Here is a 19,530-nt window from a genome sequence, read left to right as displayed (position 1 = left end):
TTCAAAACAAAACAAAACTCATCATTAACTCAACGATATTGGCCATGACAGGAGGAAAAGAAAATAAAGTGCTGAGAATAAGAGATATTTGAAGTTTTCCATGAAGGTGAGAGCAGTGAAAGCTGCACTTGTACACGATGGTGGAGTATTGTTTCCACTCTTCTGATTAATATTACAAGAGAGTTCTTTGATTGGTCATTCAGTTATCTTTCCTTGCAGGCATGATCCACAATGGTCCTTCACATACAAAGTGTCAAGGGATGTGCATAACGTTAACGGGAAAGCAGGACAAAAGCGGGCATCAGACCGACAAGAAAATAGATGGAAATTGAAATGGCATAAATGGACACAAATTTTGTCACAGGAGTGAGCTGTCACCATAAAGGAGTGAAGTGAATAACAGGCCTGGACTGAAGTCAGGAGAGGGTTGTACATGTGGGAGAAGAGAGGAACGAAAGAGTGGAAGCGAGCTGTTAGTCTGGATTTATGGAGGCAAAGGAGAGTGTACGAAGAGAAGCATGTATGATCCATGGGTGCTCAAAGTGGTTGAATGACACAGAAGGTGGGTGGTGCGAGAGCAGAAAACCATTCAGCGACGTCAACAATCAAAAGAGTTTGACTCGATGCAAAGAACGATCAATTTGAAACGCAGCGGCTCGAGCCAGGAGTGAGCAGCTGCACTCTGCTTTGCACAAATGTGTTGTACCACGAGACAATGTGGCCCCGTGGGATTCAAACCAGGCATCTTGAGGAAAGTCTTAAACTATTGTTTAACCAAGGTAGATCATGGCTGGTGGCAAAGAAAAACGACAACCTCAATTTACCCACCTGGGGTTCCGGAATTCCTTCTTCATCTGGATCATGCGATTTGGATCCAACCCATGCCTCAGCTTTTTTTCGTAGAGTGTACGAATTTTATCCTGCAAATCATCAAGTGTTACCTGTTGCTTTTTAATATGCACACAAACTTTTGGCCCATTCATCTTCTATATGTAAATAAAATTTGAGGGGTTATTTTAAAGTTTCGATGGTTGGTACAAATTAAAATACAGATCACATACTCCTCGCAAAAGCAAATGTGCAACAAGTTGAGGCTTGTAGCATATTGACGGAATGTTCAAACCTGCTCGTATTTCTGGTTGAAAAGGACCAGCACATTGCTCCTCGTAAACATTCTATACACAAACTTGATGCCAGTATAAGAGGAGTTAGCGCTGTTATACCAAAACGACATGGCTGTGTGAATCGACTCTGCAATTTGATTACGACACTAGTCTATAAACGACGATAGACAAGTTAACATTGACATAAATGGCTTTAATAACGTGAACGACCACCAATGGCCCAAATCCAAACTCGTACAAGTCTTGGAAATGAACAAATTAGATGATCCAACTTTCTCTGTGTGTTGTTGCACCAGACTTCAACCACAACTACTTGCAGTTTATCAAGAGACTGCGGGCAGACTTGATGACCACACAGCACACACCTCCCAACAATGTCGCAAGCCTGTTCAATCAGATTTTAAGTGTGAAGATTGTGCAGGCCAGTCCATGCAAATGATGCTTGTGATGCTCGAGTACAGAATTGACAATATCTGTAGTGTGGATGGGTGTTGTCATCCATAAAGATGGTACTTTGATTTTTGGACAGAGGGAATATCCGTACGAATACAAGGCATACGTTGCCCACATAACGTATAAAAAAATGACAACAAAATCAATAAATTGGTTGGAGATATGCAACACAAGCTCTTCATGGGTCAAAGGTCACGAGGTCCTGCAATACAGCTTTGTGATTGGTTGCTGGAACAATCCCACCCCTCCCCCAGGTATATCCAGGAAGAGATAAACAAAATTGTTCTTGATAAAGGCTAGTGGAGACCCGGTGCATGTCGGGTTGCTGGCCGAAACATCGTTTTGTCTGAATGACTCGACAGGTTAAAGAACTAACAAATGGATTTATTATACGTGTGTGTGTGTGTGTATATTATATATATATATATATATATATATATATATATATATATATATATATATATATATATATATATATATATACAGATGTTTGGTACTGCAGAACTGTAATATTGATACAAACAAACATGACATAATAGTGACCGAAGCTTTTCGTGCTGCACTCTTCAGGGTAAAAATCGCAGCAAGTGAAGGAGAAAGTGAAGGCGCGTGCTATATAGGCCATCAGCCGTAAGCTGTATCGTGCAGTTTCGTTCCTCTCATCAGGGGGGGGGGGGGGTAGACAAACCTTTGATAACATGATAGTATATATCCAAATACATACATATCCAAAAGTTCTCCACTCAAATAGCTGCAGTTATTGTGCATTTTCATCTTGAAAATCGATGCATTCCTCGCGCTCTCTCATTTGAATTTTCTCCACTCGGATCACATGTGGGCAATATCACACTTCAACCACACCTTGACAGACAATAGATCAGCTGACATTGTATGCAAATTACGTCAGACTGTCATGTGACCAGCTAAGTTGTCCAAGATGGCAGCTTCCTGCAGGGAGGAAATCACCGGCAGCTCATTGGCGATTTTTGATGAATATGGTCAGTGAGGACACTCCCCAGTGTATTATTCACCAGGACAATGTGGCGAACGACGAAGTCAAACGTTTTACATCTGTAAGATGGGATAAATGGAGAGAAAATGTCAACAAATGGCTCATCTTAGACGGCAACGAACGACGTTTAGCAGAGAGTGCCGGCGCGGGAGGACTAACTTCGATCATGGGCCTATTGTACCCAGAGTGCCGATGTAAAGATTTCAAGCTACCTCCCGGTAATCTGAAATCGATTTCAACCTACCCCCTACGATTTCAGATTACCCCCCTCAAAACATTTATTTATGTATGTTTATTTACAAAAAATAGTAATTTAATTAGGGAAAAACCACTGACCATGTGACTGCCTTTAAAGAGTTTGCAACGAATTTTGATTTTATTATGAATGATTTTATTTTAATGTTGTTATTAATTGAAATCAGTATTTCTCATACAGTTATAGTTTTTGACACATTTTTATGAAATCCTTCTTCGATATAGTTGATCCAAATAGACATACTGGAATATCTTTTTAACCAACTCAGACTATATTTACAATTATGGAAACAACACAATAAAATCAATGTATAAGAAAGGCAATGAAAACAGCTTATTTTTAATTCACAATTTCGTTGTGGTGGTGATGGTCGTATGGCAGCTTAGCTGCAGGGGTAGCTCTCATTTCTTGAAGCGTGACTGTGTCGCTGATACAGTGCCCCTCTACCAGTACACACACTGGAACTGGTACTCATTTCGCCGACCTCGGAAGGATGGCAGGCTGAGTGAGTAGGCTGGTGTTGTCTCAGTGGTTAGGGTGGCGACTTGGGATCCGAGGGTCCTGAGTTCAAGCCCCGTCGGCCGCTGAATTAATGCACCGGGGGGGGTTGACTCAGCCTGTCATCCTTCTGAGGTTCGCGAAATGAGTACCAGTTCCAGTGTGTATACTGGTAGAGGGGCACTGCATCAGCGACACAGTCGCGCTTCAAGAAATGAGAGCTACCCTGGCAGCTAAGGTGCCATACGACCACCACCACAACGAAATTTAGTATTAAAAATAAGCTGTTTTCATTGCCTTTCTTATTCATCGATTTTATTGCGTTGTTTTCATAATTGTAAATATAGTCCGAGTTGGTTAAAAAGATATACCACTATGTCTATTTGGATCAACTATATCGAAGAAGGATTTCATTTAAATGTGGCAAAAACTATAACCGTATGAAAAATACTGATTTCAATTAATAACAATATTAAAATAAAATCATTCATTATAAAATCAAAATTCATTGCAAATTCTTCAAAGGCCGTGACATGGTCAATGGTTTTTCCTTAATTAAATTACTATTTTCTGTATAAAAATATACATAAATAAATGTTTTGAGGGGGGTAATCTGAAATCGTAGGGAAAGGATGAAATCGATTTCAAGCTACCCCCAGGGGTAACTTGAAATCTATTTCAGATTACCGGGAGGTAGCTTGAAATCCTTACATTGGCACTCCGGGTACAACAGGCCCATGATCGAAGTTAGTCCTCCCGCGCCGGCACTCTCGGCTAAAAGTCGTTCGTGACCATCTAAGACAAGCCATTTGTTGACACTTTCTCTCCATTTATCCCATCTTACAGACGTAAAACGTTTGACTTCTTCGTTCGCCACATTGTCCTGGTGAATAATACACTGGGGAGCGTCCTCACTGGCCATATTCATCAAAAATCGCCGATGAGCTGCCGGTGATTTCCTCCCTGCAGGAAGCTGCCATCTTGGACAACTTAGCTGGTCACATGACAGTCTGACGTAATTCGCATACGATGTCAGCCGATCTATTGGCTGTCGAGGCGTTACGTGGCCTACACGTGATCCGAGTGGAGAAAATTCAAATGAGAGAGCCTGGGGAATGCATCGATTTTCAAGATGAAAATACACAATAACTGCAGCTATTTGATCGGAGAACTTTTGGATACGTATGTATTTGGATATATACTATCACATTATCAAGGTTTTGTCTACCCGCCCCCGATGAATGGAACGAAACTTGATTTTTCAGGCACTTTCTGAACCATGGCTGATGGCCTAATATACGCAGGTCTCAATAAGGTACACACTGATTGGTTCAACAGTAATGATGTTACGGTTAATCCAAACGCCCATTGGTCGGCTCATCATCTTCACCTCGAGCTCCCATTGGCTGGAGCAGAGTTTGTCGATGATTGACATTTGCAACCACATCCTGGAGAGAGGGGGGATGGGTTTCCCCAAAGGTCCATTCACAATTTGTTACCGTACTATTGTATATAATATGGTGTTTACCCTGAAGAGTGCAGCACGCAAAGCTTCGGTCACTATTATGTTGTGCTTGTTTGTATATATATATATATATATATATATATATATATATATATATATATATATATATATATATATATATATATATATATATATATATATATATATATATATATATATATATATATTTATTTATATATCTTCTTCTTCTTCTTTCGGCTGCTCCCGTTTGGGGTCGCCACAGCGGATCATCTATATGATCCGCATAGTGATTTGGCACATGTTTTACGCCGGATGCCCTTCCTGACGCAACCCTGGTCGCCTCTTACGACACAGGGATATGGTACACCTATTTTAACCGGGTAGACACCGGCCCAGTACACTGGTACTCATTTCGCCGACCTCGAAAGGATGACAGGCTGAGTCAACCCCCTGGTGTATTAATTCAGTGGTCCAACGGGGCTTGAACTCAGGACCTTTTGGATCCCAAGCTGCTGCCCTAACCACTGCGCCAACACCAGGCTTATATATATGTATATGTGTATATATATATATATATATATATATATATATATATATATATATATATATATATATATATATATATAAATATAAATATATATATATATATATATATATATATATATATATATATATATATATATATATATATATATATATATATATTGTTACAGTTGTGGAAATTCGCAGAGCACCATAAAGGATATCCCCAAGATCAGTTATATTGCCAAGTCCGTGTTCAGTTAGATTTCCCCACCGTTGTTTAATGGGAATTTATTCGCGTCACAGGGCTGTGATCTTTGAGTTAGCCGTTATTCTTTACTGTCGTTATTTTGGGACCACCACCACCAACATCGCTCTCAAAAAACCGCTTCAGACCCACCGTCCTTCCACCACCACAACAACCACACGGGACTCTCAACAAACCACGCCATCCTGATCACCTTAACCACAACCCTCATAACCACACCACCGCGTTTCCACCTCGGCACACGGTTGCTGGAGGCCTGACCTTCGTCGAGGGAAAGCATGCGGCCCCTGTTCCCCCCCCTTCCCTCAGATGAATGGCATCTCCACGGTGAATTCTGCCCGGCGTGTGGAAGACGACAACCACAGCGGCGAGGGAGCGCCCCCGATTTGGCGGGAAAATGCTTCATTCGGGAAGGTTCCCGCATGCTCTGGAAGGAGGGCGGGGCGAGAGCGGAGGGGCAGAGCGTGGGTAATAAAAAGAGCGCACGGAGTGTTCGTTCTCTCTCTCGGGCTTTCGTTCTCTCTCTCGGTGGTTGCTGAAGTTGTCGCGGCCGCTGGATGCCGCAGAAGGACCTGGGCTGCTTCTGCCGGAGCTGGGTGAAGATCGGGGCTCGTTTCCGAGTGGGGAGCTGGGAGCAGCCAGTCGGCGGAGGTCCGGGCATCGCGAAAGAGACGAGGGCGGGGAGGCGCAGCTCTGCCAGCAGTGTCGCGCGAACCTGTGCGCTCGTGTGAGGAGAGCCGGAGCTCGCTCGCCGGCCACGCGGAAGGCCCGAGCTCAGGCGCGGCTACGCTCGCTGCCGTGGGGCCGGGACATCGAGGCTCACACCACAAGGCACCACGAGGGTGCAGGTAACCTGCAACGGTCTCGTGGGACTCGTTCGGTCTGCCAAGTCCCACGCCATAAAGACCCAAGAGGTCCAGTCTGACCCCATTGCCTTTGATGGGGTCTTTCCTGCTTTTCTTTGAACGAATGTTGTGGCGCCGTGTCTTGTGACGTAATATTGTGTAAGTGACTGTACATTGATAATTGCTTATTGTCGGTTGTCGTGTTTTTAACTTGTTAGTGTCTTGTCCCATTCCCCCATTGATTGCATGGCTGTATATGTGCATCTGTGTAGTAAATAAATGTGCTTGTGTGAATGTTACCCCGTTCCTCGTGTCATTTTCTCCTTATTGAACTGCCATGTTGTTTCTCGGAATAGTAGTGGGTTTTTAAATAACCGTTAAATAGAATCGGGTCTGGCGATAATACCCGCTCGGTTATCCCAGAACGGAACGGACCACTTAAGCGGTTCGTGTCCAAGCAGGCCTCCGTCGAGGTATGGTTCCTCGGTAGGTTACCCGCGCGAGTACTTAGGTATATCGATATTCGGAGATTGACCCTATTTTGCGGGAGTAGAATACGGACTGGACCGTGGTGGGTGGTTAAGGACCCACCCCTGACTGGTTTCTGGCGTTGTTCCAGAAAGTCACGACTGAATTGTCCGTCCGGTGGGCGAGACGACCGCCATTGGCTAAAGCGGTCGTTCGCACGCTGGGCAGTGTAAATTCGTAACACTGGTGTTCAGGAGTGTGGGATTCAAATCCATCCCGCCTCCAACTAAATTAACGGGAATCGGATCAGGGGTGAGTGGAGCGACCCTCGATTCCCATCAAATTGCGAGTGGTAAAAATTATTTCCGAGAAGCAAGATGGCGGTTCAAGGCGAACGGGAGCAGGGTGGTTTAGAAATAGATATGTGTATTGATGTAGGATCCATGGCCCGGGACTGTTCTTTTAATAACCCCACCGCTAATTACAATCAGTGGGGGAGCTCACCCTCATATACTGAGCATGGACTTGGCCGACAAACAAACTCGGAGTCGCACAATAGCGGCGCGATCGCACCTCAGCGCAACACGGAGCAGGCTGTTATTAATAGCGCAACGAACGGCACGACAGGAGGCGGGTGCTCCCGGCCACCGCTTCAAACCACGTGGTCATGGCAGGCGAACATTGGAAAGCTTCAGGCACAACTGGAGGAAGAATGGACAACAAAGCTAAAAGAGGAAAAACGGAAACACGATTTGGAAGAGACAACTGAAGGAAGAAGAGAAGGCAATAAGATAAGAGAAATCCGAGAACAGACGACAAAAAGAAAAGAGAAACGCCTGGAAGAACTAGAGGAATACGGTAAGAAAAAGGACGAAAGGAGGAAGAAAGAATGCAAAAGATGTGAGGAGATAAGAGAGGAATTATGGGAAGAAGCGGATAGGAAACAAAAAGAACATGAATCGGAAATTGACCAACTAATGGATGAAAAGAGGAAGGAATACGAAAGACGTGTGGAGATGAGGAAGAAATTAGGGGGGAAAGCTTCTGAGATTTGGAAACATCAGAGCAGAGAGAGGGAATTACAAAACGAGCTGAGGATGTTGAGAGAGGAAAGAAAGAGAACGGAGAATGAAACGTTAAGGAACCACACTGAACAGATCAAACAGCTGGAAGCCAAGGACAGATTAAAGAATGAGGAACAAGAAAGACAGTGGAATAGAAAACAGAGAACAAGGAATGAGACAGGAGAAGGAAATAACGAGATTGCAGAATGAGGAACAAGAGAGACAGTGGAATTAAAAACAAAAAGAGTATGAATTTGAGTGTGAACAACAAAAGGAAAAAGCAAGGATGGAGTACGAGGAGATAGTGAAAGAACAACGAACGAAACAGGAAAAGGAACTAAGCCAATTGAAAGAAACGATGAGATTGGAGACTGAAAAGCATGAGGAACAGTGGGAGAGAAGACAAAGACGATATGAATTTGAAATTAAGCAACTCAAGGAGAGAGCAAAATTTGAGTCCACAGAGATGGAAAAGCTCCGGAAAGATAACGAACAGCTAAGGGGGCTCAGAGAGGAAGAACGACTCAAATGGAGCCAGGAAGAACAGCACAATGATAGGGGATGTGTGACATCACCACAGGGAGGAACGTTAGTGGTGCGGGACTTGATTGACATCACTCGTCGGATGAAACAACGATAAGGGCAAACCCTGAAAATGGAGACGAGGGAAATAAAAGAGACAAAGAAGGAAATAGAAGTATTGCCCGAGACACAGGAGATAGACCGAGTTGAGACTGAATTAAATAGAATGAAGGAGGAAACAGAGACGAAGATCCAGGAAGAAACTAATAGACATGAAGAGACAACAGAAATAAAATGTATAGAGACGCGGGAGATAGAAAAAGTAGAGGAAAGACTACACGAAAAAGACAGGGTGAAAGACGAGCACACACACATGGAGTTAGTGGAGGATAGTAGGGAAAGAATACTGGTTCTGGCTCACTTTTCCCCATGTAAATGAATGGGGGATTTTCAGCCATGAAATTTTTCTTTTTTTTCCCCTAAAAAAATAAATCCCCTTTTTAGCCCAAGGTATATTTATTTGTCTCCCCTTTTAACCTGGAGCCTGGTGTTGGCTTAGTGGTTAGGGTGGCGGCTTGGGATCCCAGGGTCCTGAGTTCAAATCCCGTTGGCTGCTGAATTAACACCAGGGGGTTGACTCAGCCTGCCATTCTTCCGAGGTCGGCGAAATGAGTGCCAGTGTACTGGTCCCGGTGTATGCCCCGGTTAGAATAGGTGTACCATATCCCTGTGTGTCGTAAGAGGCGACCAGGGTTGGTGTCAGGAAGGGCATCCGGCCATAAAACATTGCCTCAAGAAAAAGCCAAACCCCTGCACAGCAGGGAAAAATGGCTGTAAAAATTGCCATTTTTTTATTTCCCCTTTTAACCTAGGGGCTCTCTATTCAAATAGCCCATACAACAAGATAAAGATTTGTTAAAGGTGATTCTAAAGAAATATCTGAAACGTCTAAGCCTCGGGGCACTCTTTATCAAATAACCAATGCATATTGTTTAGCTCACTCATTGAACCTATAAACATTTGTTCATTCTCAAATTCCTTCAATAGTTTAATTTTCTTTGCACAATAATCCCCATCTAAAATATTGAAAAACAAAACATTTGAATCTTTATATTTTTTAAGATACCCCTTTTGTGCCATTACGAAATGATTAACTTCTCTTAATGATCTCATCTGACCACCGCCCGAGTTGCAAATCATTTTTGTACATAAACCATGCCAGAAAAAAAGTTTTGTTTCAAATGTTTTCAGTTCATGCCGTGAAAATGAGGAAGTGTTTTTTTTGACACGGCCGTGCTGTGTGAATGAGGAAGTGGTTTTGGACTGTCATGCTGTGAAAAAATAGGAACTATTCTGTGAGACAAGGTCTCGTGTTTATATTTTATCTCAGAACACGAACTGAAAACATTTGAATCAAAACTTTTATGGCGTGGTTTATGTCCAAAAACGATTTGCAACTCGGGCGGTGGCCAGATGAGATCATTAAGAGAAGCTTGTCATTTCCTGTGCCCACACCCAATGATTAAGCAATCTCCTCATCGTTGCTTTATAAGCGGTTCGCCAGACAAAGTTTCTGCCAGACGGGATTTTCATTTTTACAACTGAGGCATGGACGATATTTCTTCCGATGAAGCCAACAGCCCACTACAGAGTTGGTAAGTTTGTGTATGCTTTTCTCTTTGAACGATGAAGCAAATGATTATTAATTAAATCATGATAATTCTGATATATATATATATATATATATATATATATATATATATATATATATTTTTTCCCTGACAGGGCATTGGAAGAAATTGAGTTCACATATCACGACGTGGTTCATGAAATTAATACTCTTATTGAAGAGATCAATGATTTTAGAAGAGAATTGAAAGACATTTTCAATGAGTGGCATGAAGTCTTATCACGTCCTCTCATCTCGAAGGAATTAAACCAATGGTGAGACACGTGTGTGTGCCTCTCTCTCTGTCTGTCTTTCTACCTACCTCTCTCTGCTCTTATTGAAGAGGCCAATGATTTATAATGACTGGTCTCTGATCTCGAATGAATTAAACCAATGGTGAGGCACGTGTGTGTGTGTCTATGTGTGTGTGTATGTGTGTGTGTGTGCGTGTGTGTGTGTGTGTGTGTGTGTGTGTGTTGCTTTCCCTGTCTGTCTCTTCATCTATACCCTTGACTTATTTTTTTTTTCAGCACTATCGCACAACATCAGCTGTTGAAGCAATCTTGTACAACACATGATTTTCTGGAGGTAAATATTTCTGAATTATTATTAATATCACTCGTACAACACATGATTTTCTGGAGGTAAATATTTCTGAATTATTATTAATATCACTCTCTTTAGAATGTCGCCTTATGTTGGTTGCATCATTAGTTTGGACGTGGTTTTGTCAGTACACTGGAATTCATTTTATTGACCTTGAAAGGATGACAGGCTCCTGGTGTGTTAATTCAGTGGTCAACGAGGCTTATTCATATTACCATGTAATTATCTTTATAGAACCTAATTATTATCCACTTTTTGTTTCAAAACAGAATATGGTGTCTGAGTTTCGAAATCACAAGACATCTGAAGAAGATTGCTGGGAAAGATTGTACATTCTCGCAAATGAATATTTAATATTTTCAATATTAATAAATTATATTTGTTTTGTTTACAATTACTTGATTCTGAATTACAAGAAAAGAATAAAAGAGATGTAAAGGGGGGGGTTGGGGGGGGGGGAGGGGGTAGGTGCGCTCCCCCAATGACCCATCACCCCCTCATCCCATCCCTCCCTCCCCATGTGTGTGTGTGGGGAAGGGTGGGGGTGGGATGAGGGAGGTGGTGGGTCAAAGGTGGGGGCGCACAGGGGGATGAGGGGGGTGGGGCTTGTGTGGGCGGGGCTTCGGTGGGGGCTTGTGTGGGTGGGGTGTGTGTGGGAGGGGCTTGTGTGGGCGGGGTGTGTGTGTGGGTGGGGCTTGTGTGGGTGGGGCTTGTGTGGGCGGGGCTTGTGTGGGCGGGGCTTGTGTGGGCGGGGCTTGTGTGGGCGGGGGTTTATGTGGGTGGAGCTTGTGTGGGAGGGGTTTATGTGTGTAGAGTTTTTGTGTGGAGCTTGTGTAGGCAGGGCTTATGTGGGAGGGGTTTATGTGGGCAGGGTTTATATGGGCAGGGGTTTATGTGGGTGGAGCTTGTGTGGGAGGGGTGAATGTGGATGAGGCTTCTGTGGATGAGGTTTGTGTGGATAAATGGATGGGTGGAGAGATGGGGGGATGGGTGGATGAGTGGAGCTTGTGTGGATGGGTGGATAATTTTTTAATTAAATAAACATGTTGTGTGTGTGGGGAACTAATTAACTAATCACTAATTATGTGAATATGATGAATATGGGTGGAGCTTGTGTGGGGTTTGTGTGTGTGAAGCTTGTGTGGAGTTTTTGTGTGGAGGTTGTGTGGAGCTTGTGTGGGGTTTGTGTGGGGTTTGTGTGGGTGGGGCTTCGGTGGGAGGGGCGTGTGTGGGCGGAGTCAAAAGGGGCGGAGTCAAAAATTTCAATTTATTGGAGCTTGTGGGGGGTGTGTGGTGGGGTTTGTGTGGGGTTTGTGTGGGCGGGGCTTGTGTGGGCGGGGGCTTGTGTGGGTGGAGCCAAAAAGGGGCGGAGTCAAAAATTTCAATTTATCTTTGTCTTTTGTAATTCCTGTGAATAAAATGAACCTAAAATCTCTTCCCTTCCAAATCATATATCTTATAAGTCCAAGGAACCGTATCTATTACATCAACAATTTTAAAAAGCTCGTTGGTCCATCTTTTCGTATAACCTTTTTCAAAATGAGATTTCCACCTATATATTCTTACGATATCACCAACTTTGAACTTAGGTTTTCTGACATTAATCTCTTTTTCATATTTTAATTTTGTAAATGTTTCTGATGGTTTCATATTTGTTGCCGTGTGAATCGTGTCATTATACTTATCCACAATATCCTGAATAAAAGATGACCATTGTTGTGAACCGAGTTGTGTGAATTTTTTATATAGTCTCTCTTTAAGGTACGATTAAAACGTTCAACAACAACTGCCTTCCCTTCATTAAAGGTACTGTATAATGTAATACTGTTATTTTTTAGAAAATTCATAAATGTCTTGTTATAAAACTCTCTACCCTCATCAGTCCACAATTTTTTAGGTTTTCTCTTACTTTTATTAAATATCTGTTGAAAAGCTAACATAAGAGTATTACCTGTTTTGTTTTTTAAAGGGACAACCCACACATATCTACTCCTCAAATCAATAACGGTTAAAGCATACTTGTACCCCTTATCATTATTGAGTTCAATCAAATCAGCAGACCAGATATAATCTACTTCCTTGGAATAAACTTTCCTTCTCTGAAACTTTGTGAATATTGGTTTATGTAATTCATCAGCTAATTGCTCTTCAGTCTTAATGGCATCATTAGAGCCTATAAGTTTTTTGAATTTCCAAGTCCAAGTTTCAATTTAGCACTAATCATCTTCTTCACGATGAACCTATCAACTTTTTCTCTCAAGGTTGGATTTTGTATCAGAGACAAATTATACAACATTTCTCTATCGGCTTCATGCTTTTCTTCCAACGTTGTGGTATTCCCATAATCAATATCGTGTCTCATGCACACTTCATCAACTCTATTGATTGGTTTACTCCAGGATTTAGGATTGTCTGCCTCATCTAATCTTTTATCCAAGTTTGTGCCTGGACCACAGAAAGAATACCCTGGAAGATGTAATTCCCCTGGTATTCCAGTAGTTGTAAATTCACTTCCTGATAAAAACTTTTGTATATCTCCTCCGAGTTTGTGTTTGGAGATAAATTGATTTTTTTTTGAACCACACACCGAACATATACCTTTTTGTATAACCCTGTTATTTTTACTTTTAATATATGAAATATTTTTAGTATTAGTTTTCTTTTTACATTTGAGACAATAACTCATTTATTTATGAGAAAAATTCCTGCAGAGTGCAAAAACCTTTTTCGTTTCCAACATGCACATTTGAATCTTAATTTTTAAAACATAAAGAATCCTTAGAAATGCCTTCACTCTCTCCTCCATTTATTTAAGAAAAAAAAAAATGAAAAACTTGAATTAAAATCCATATCTTGTCGATGCAAATAGTCTTGTCGAAAGTATTGCAAATAGACTTATCAATTCTTTGTTTTCCTCCTCGGTGGGTTGAGTTATTTTCTGTAATACCCCTAATCTTTTTTTAATCTCACTGGTTTCCATATTTTGATATTTATTTTGTCTCGCTCTTTCCTCCCTCTCTCTCTTCTCTCTTTCCTCCTTCTCTCTCTTCTCCTTTTCCTCCTTCTCTTTCTTCTCCCTCTCTCTCTTTCCTCCCTCTCTCAATTCTCCTTTTCCTCCTTCTCTTTCTTCTCCCTCTCTCTATTCTCTCTTTCCTCCTTCTCTCTCTTCTCCTTTTCCTCCTTCTCTTTCTTCTCCCTCTCCTCCTCCTTTTCCTCCTCTTCCCTCTCTTCTTCAACTCCTTCCTCATCCCTTACTATCCTTGAATCGTTTACACCCCATAGAATATTATACATATATTCATCAGGATTTCTTGTTATTCCTGTATCCAAAATAATTTTTTTTACAACAGGAAACCAATAAAATTTCTTTTGAATTTCTAAAAGAGCCTTACCTTTTCTTAACCTTATAATTTTTTCATTATTTAACATTCTAATTAAATCTAAAGTTGTCGGTTTATCAACATCAGCATAATGCCAATCTTTTATTGAAAATACCTCATTCTTATGTTGTAGAACATATTTATTAAAATAACGAATACCCTTTTCTTGAAGGTATGCTTGGACACAGAAATGATAATTTTCTTGAAGCCTTCTTGCTGTCATTTATGTATTAGAAATATATGTTAGAATAATATTATGGCACGAAACACCTCCCCATCTTCCCATAGTTAAATCATTTTGTATTTCCTTACTTATTATATATAATCCTGTTTTTTCTGTTTTCATGAGATAAACAAGGGCAAAACCATTATTATATTTACCCTTATTAAATTCTTTTATTTGTTGTTTACTAATCGTGGCTCCACAAAACTCATTCTCGATACCAAGTGCATAATATTCTTCCTTACGAGACTGATTTAATTGTTCCAGGTCTTCGAGGTTAATTTTAAATGACCAATTATACCCTAAATCATTCATATCATACCCCCATTGTTCTATTCTCATACAAACGATACGCCCTTCTTTATAAAAATTTATTTTAATTCGAACTGTGAATTCTGTATGACCTGGAGATAATATCAACACTTCTGTATCTTTGGAATACACAGCCGTTTTATTTAAGTATATATATTGTGATAAATCGCTTAATCTCACCAAGTCATTCGCGTCAGTCGGGCTTGGATAATTTTTTAATTTATAAGCATTTTTCATGTTAATATTTTTGTTTATATTATATTTATGTCGTTCAGCCTGTGCCTTTGTATAATAATTTGATAAATCAATATCCAGTTCTTGAGATACACCAAAGATAGAACCATCTTTACCAACATAAGTCATTTATATTAGATTAAAAATAATATCATAAAATTTTTTATTTTTGTTGAGTTGAAATAACACATATAGACATAATTGACCACAACACTTGGAATTTAATTCTTGGACTTGAAATGTTTGATAAACACCATTCTGTAAGAATTTTATGACTTCAACAGGTGGTGGAAGACCAAAACTATCAAAATAATATTTGTCTTGACTATTAAAAATACAAACCCAATGAGAACCGTTCCCATCATTATCTTCTAAGTTCATAATAATATTCTTTGTACGTTTCGGCACATTTGTTAATTCATCTCTCATACAAATAACCACATTATGAATTTTTAATTTCTTACAATATTTGACAAGTTGTAAATTTGATGTTGTATTCTTTCCAAATTCTTTCAACCACTCATCAATGCTCATTTATTTATTAGAAAGATATAATCCATTACCTCTTTTCGTTAATTTTACACCTGCTTGTGCTATAGAAGAAAGCATATCTCCAACTAACAATCTCGCTTTATCAGGCAGACCAAGTTTTTCAGCAAAATCTACAATTACACCACTTCCACTAATTTGTTTCTCCAACTCTTTGTTATGTCTTTCCAATTCTTTTTGAGCCTGGAGTTGAGCCTTCCTTTCGTTGGCAGTTTTCACCGCTGTTGAAATACCACCCGTCAATGCTCCAACCGCACTTAAACCAGCAAATAAAGGAATTAGAAATGGGAGAAATCCTCCACTCGTCTCTCTTATTGAATATTTTTTCAACATTGGTTTTGTCATTTTAATTTTAAGTGAGCCAGTGTCATTCAAGATTTTAACCTGTTCTCTTGTGAGCAAAACATCAATTCTTACTGCTCCTTTTCTCTGAATTGTATTAACGTTAATCGTACAAGGCTTTTGATTTTGAACACAAGATGATAGTTTATGAAGATTGATTTGATTAACATATACCCCAGTTGGTACTTTGCCACTCATTTATTTAACAAAAAATTATGTGAGACTAATCATCACACCATTATCTGTATTAATCTGCAATTCTGTTTCTTCCAAAAGCAAACAATATGTATCAACTTCTTCACTCTCTCCTCTTTCAATGTATAGGGAAGTATCCACTCGATTAGACTTTATAGTTTCCTTTTGAGCGCTCAGGTCAAACGCATAGATTGTATACAAACTTTTAAATGCTGTCATATCCAAAATAGGTTCTTTATTTCCATTACTTTCACACACCTTTTGGTAAGACTTTTATGCTTCAGCAAAATCATTTTTTTCCCAATTAATTTCCAATCTATCTCGTGGGTAAAATGTTCCATCTAGAGAAACGCGAAGTTGTTTCACCTTAGCATTATCACTCAATGCATTATTCTTATCAGTCGCAGTATCACCATCTGGCTTTTTAAAAATGATCCACAGATATCGTGGCTTTCCTTCCAGAACACCCAAATTCCACGTGTAAGTAGTTTGATTGAGTTTAACGTGTTGACATCTTCTTTTGAGGTATGATACACTGAGTGGTTTCTTTGAGTTAAGTCTTCGATTCAACATCTCTTCTGTTTTAAGATTAGGAGTATATTCACTGATATACCAACTCATCTCCTCAATGACAAATTTATTCTGTTCACCAAAAGCACTACCAACACCAAAAAGCAATCGATTTTCATTATCATTCCTCTGTAGTTGAAATCTAATTTTAAGACCATACAGAACTTTATCATGATCACAAAATCCAAATATACCTTTAAGAGGAACTGCCACAGTAAAACTATTTTCTGCTTTTGTATCATCATTATACATTCCTTTCCTTTGAGTATACCCAGGGTCTGTGTTTGTTCCCGTTGACATATCAGGAATAAAACCTTCGACAGACCCCTTTCCCATTCTATCACTGAATGTATAGAGTGTAAATTTTATCATTTCAGATACAGCAGAGACATAATCAACCGCTTCAACTTCTTGTGTTCCAATATACAAACGCACACTATCAAACATTTTCCAGAAGAAATCATTTACAAGTGTAGCGTTTGTGTTATTCCCAGCCTTAGTGAATTTAAATTTACACAACAAGAAACTTTCGGAGAGATTCAAATAGGTTTGTTGATTATTTATTTCAAAACTTTTTGTACCATTCGTATTCCAGTCTGTTCCAGTTATTGCATTTACCTTGAAGTAATCTTCTTTTTAGTGGAGTTTGAGATAATAATAGTATCATCCAAATCATAGATACTATCAATTGCTTCCATACTTGTATTTATTTAGGAAAAAAAGATGTCAAAACTTTTGAAACCCTGATCCAAGTATTTGAATTATTTTCTGTCGTTCTTGGGGGACAACTGAGTTTTGCCTTTCTTAATTTCTTTTATTGCTTGTAATTTATGAGATTCCTTCTGGGCATCTTTTATACTCTTTACAGCACCTGCAACATTTCCCACAGCAGAAGCAGTTGAACCAATTAGATCTTTATGTTTAAGAATAGTTGAACCAATACCCATGAGAGTATCAATTATCCCATCTCCTCTAAATTGATGCCCAACACCCCTTTGTCTCTTAGGTTTATAGTATCCTCTACCAAGATACATACCTTCACCCTTGTAGTATGGGGAAAGGAACATCCCATCCCCTGTAATTATTTTATATTTTCCCAACTCGTGTTTCCTCACAATAACCATCGTATTTATTTATTGGAAAACTTCACGTAGGTGAATTCTGATGGATATAACTTCTCCATTAAAAGAAATCACACGATTATCTTGGTCGGTTATCCTAAAATTTACTCTGTGTATGGTTTTTCCTGACACAGGTAGATAAACCAAATTTTTGGGTTCCATATTGAATTTATAACCAATTGGGGTTGAGTATGCGCTGAATGAAAATATTGTATTTGTTTTTTTCCCATCATTATAAGCACCATCAATCAAATCACAGTGAATTAACACCGAATTTATTCCTGAGGATATTTGAATGACATTATCACTGTAAAACGTCCCATTAGTTTCAATCTTTTTTGAGGAGAAACCCAATAACTCTCTAAATGAATTATCAATTGTGAAATCAACCTTGTAGTTATTTTTAACTTTAATCGTTGATTTTGAAGTATGTTTTTGAATGTTTATAACAATATTTTTTGGTTCATCACCCTGTTCTTTCATAAGACGAGCAATTTCGGAAGATATTTGAGAAATCTCATATGCTCCGGGTGAGACTGTTATCGTTTTGTATCCACTTCCTGGATTATAACTAAACTTGTCATTTTTCTCGGTTATATTAAATAAGGTATTATAAGTTTCCATGGACAATAAAGATGCCTCATATTCTTTTGTTGTGTCAAGTTGTAGTGGGTATGGGAATGAAGATGTGTGGTCGCTTGTTGTGAAATTGAAACTAAGGATTGTGCTTCTCATCTTATTTAATATGAGATAAAATGTCTTTATATTGATATTTATTAATTATTTTCATGTTCATCAACTGGTCTAAAATGGCTGATGCTTCATTAAAACAATTGTTATTTCTAGCCTTCTTACTGCCTAACAACAATAACAGTCTATTAACTAATTGCGATGGGTCATTTGGAAGAAAACTAACACCTGAACCAAGGATACTTAAAGCCTGAATAATGTGTTTCTCCTTCTCATTCTTCCTACTTTTACCAGAAAGAATAACCTTATAATTTAGAGTGTTCAGCAGATCAATATATACTCTATCATCATTATTTTCCATATCCAATGGTTTATCAATATACTTTGATTCATCCCTCACAGTTGAACCTTGTCTTCCATCTTTTGTGAGAAGAAACATTAATCTTGGAGTTAGTTTAACAGGGGGTTGAGCAGAACCCAAGAACCTTAATTCATCATTAAATATCAATACCTTTTCTTGAACAAGATGAAATATTGCTGATTGTTCTGTTGGAATGAGTCCTGCTTTGGTTTTTGAATCCGCTGAATATTCATTGTTTTGAAGAGCATTCACAATATAATCAGGGGGTCGATTAATCTCTTCCAGTTGTTGAAATAAACCTTCATCATCATATTCTAATTCTCCTAAATGCTCTAATTCTTCCTCCGTCATTTGACTGAAATCTTTTAACATTTGAAGTTTTTTAGGAGTATATTCTACCGTGGAAACTGTGGAAACATCTTTCATTTTTCCTTGGGAAGTTTTTAAAAGTGGTTTAAAAAATTTCGCTTGTTTTCTTTCAAATGCTTCTTCGCCCGTTAGTTTCTGTCTGCGTTTCTTCTTTATGTCTTCCTGCTGTTTTACAACTTTTGAAACCAACTCTTGATGTTCCCTAAATCTTCTTGCTCTTTCTTTCGCATCCATTTATTTATTGAAAAATATCATTTAATATCTCATCTTGTTTCACAACAATATATTTATATTTTTCAGTCGTGTGTTTCATGTAATCCCCAAATTCCTTTTTACTACATAATGTAGAACAATTGTCTCTCCAAAAATTGTTTATATCTATTGAATTTAA

At 39.3% G+C, this 19,530-nt stretch overlaps 1 protein-coding gene and 1 long non-coding RNA gene across 7 annotated transcripts in view; one reads left to right on the top strand and one right to left on the bottom strand.

Annotated features, from left to right (window-relative positions):
* SAP30BP (SAP30 binding protein) overlaps positions 1-19,530 on the bottom strand; it is a 60,496-nt gene that overhangs the window by 3,828 nt on the left and 37,138 nt on the right. For all 5 annotated transcript variants that reach the window (XM_085854971.1, XM_085854975.1, XM_085854973.1 and 2 more), the window contains one exon: positions 829-920. In XM_085854971.1, coding sequence (XP_085711097.1) covers positions 829-920 — 92 coding nt within the window. The remainder of the gene's footprint in view (positions 1-828; positions 921-19,530) is intronic.
* On the top strand, positions 7,489-11,187 carry LOC147013290 (uncharacterized). Of its 2 annotated transcripts, XR_015051253.1 has the most exons (4): positions 7,489-10,173; positions 10,304-10,462; positions 10,718-10,775; positions 11,063-11,187. It is a non-coding gene; the product is annotated as an uncharacterized LOC147013290 (long non-coding RNA). The 2 variants fall into 2 exon arrangements; XR_015051252.1 differs by having other exon boundaries at positions 7,489-10,462.

This window comes from Eptatretus burgeri, chromosome 14 (assembly GCF_056783735.1).
Source record: "Eptatretus burgeri isolate ZD-2024b chromosome 14, Ebu_testis_v1, whole genome shotgun sequence".
NCBI lineage: Eukaryota > Metazoa > Chordata > Myxini > Myxiniformes > Myxinidae > Eptatretus > Eptatretus burgeri.
This window is presented reverse-complemented; position numbering and strand designations above follow the sequence as displayed.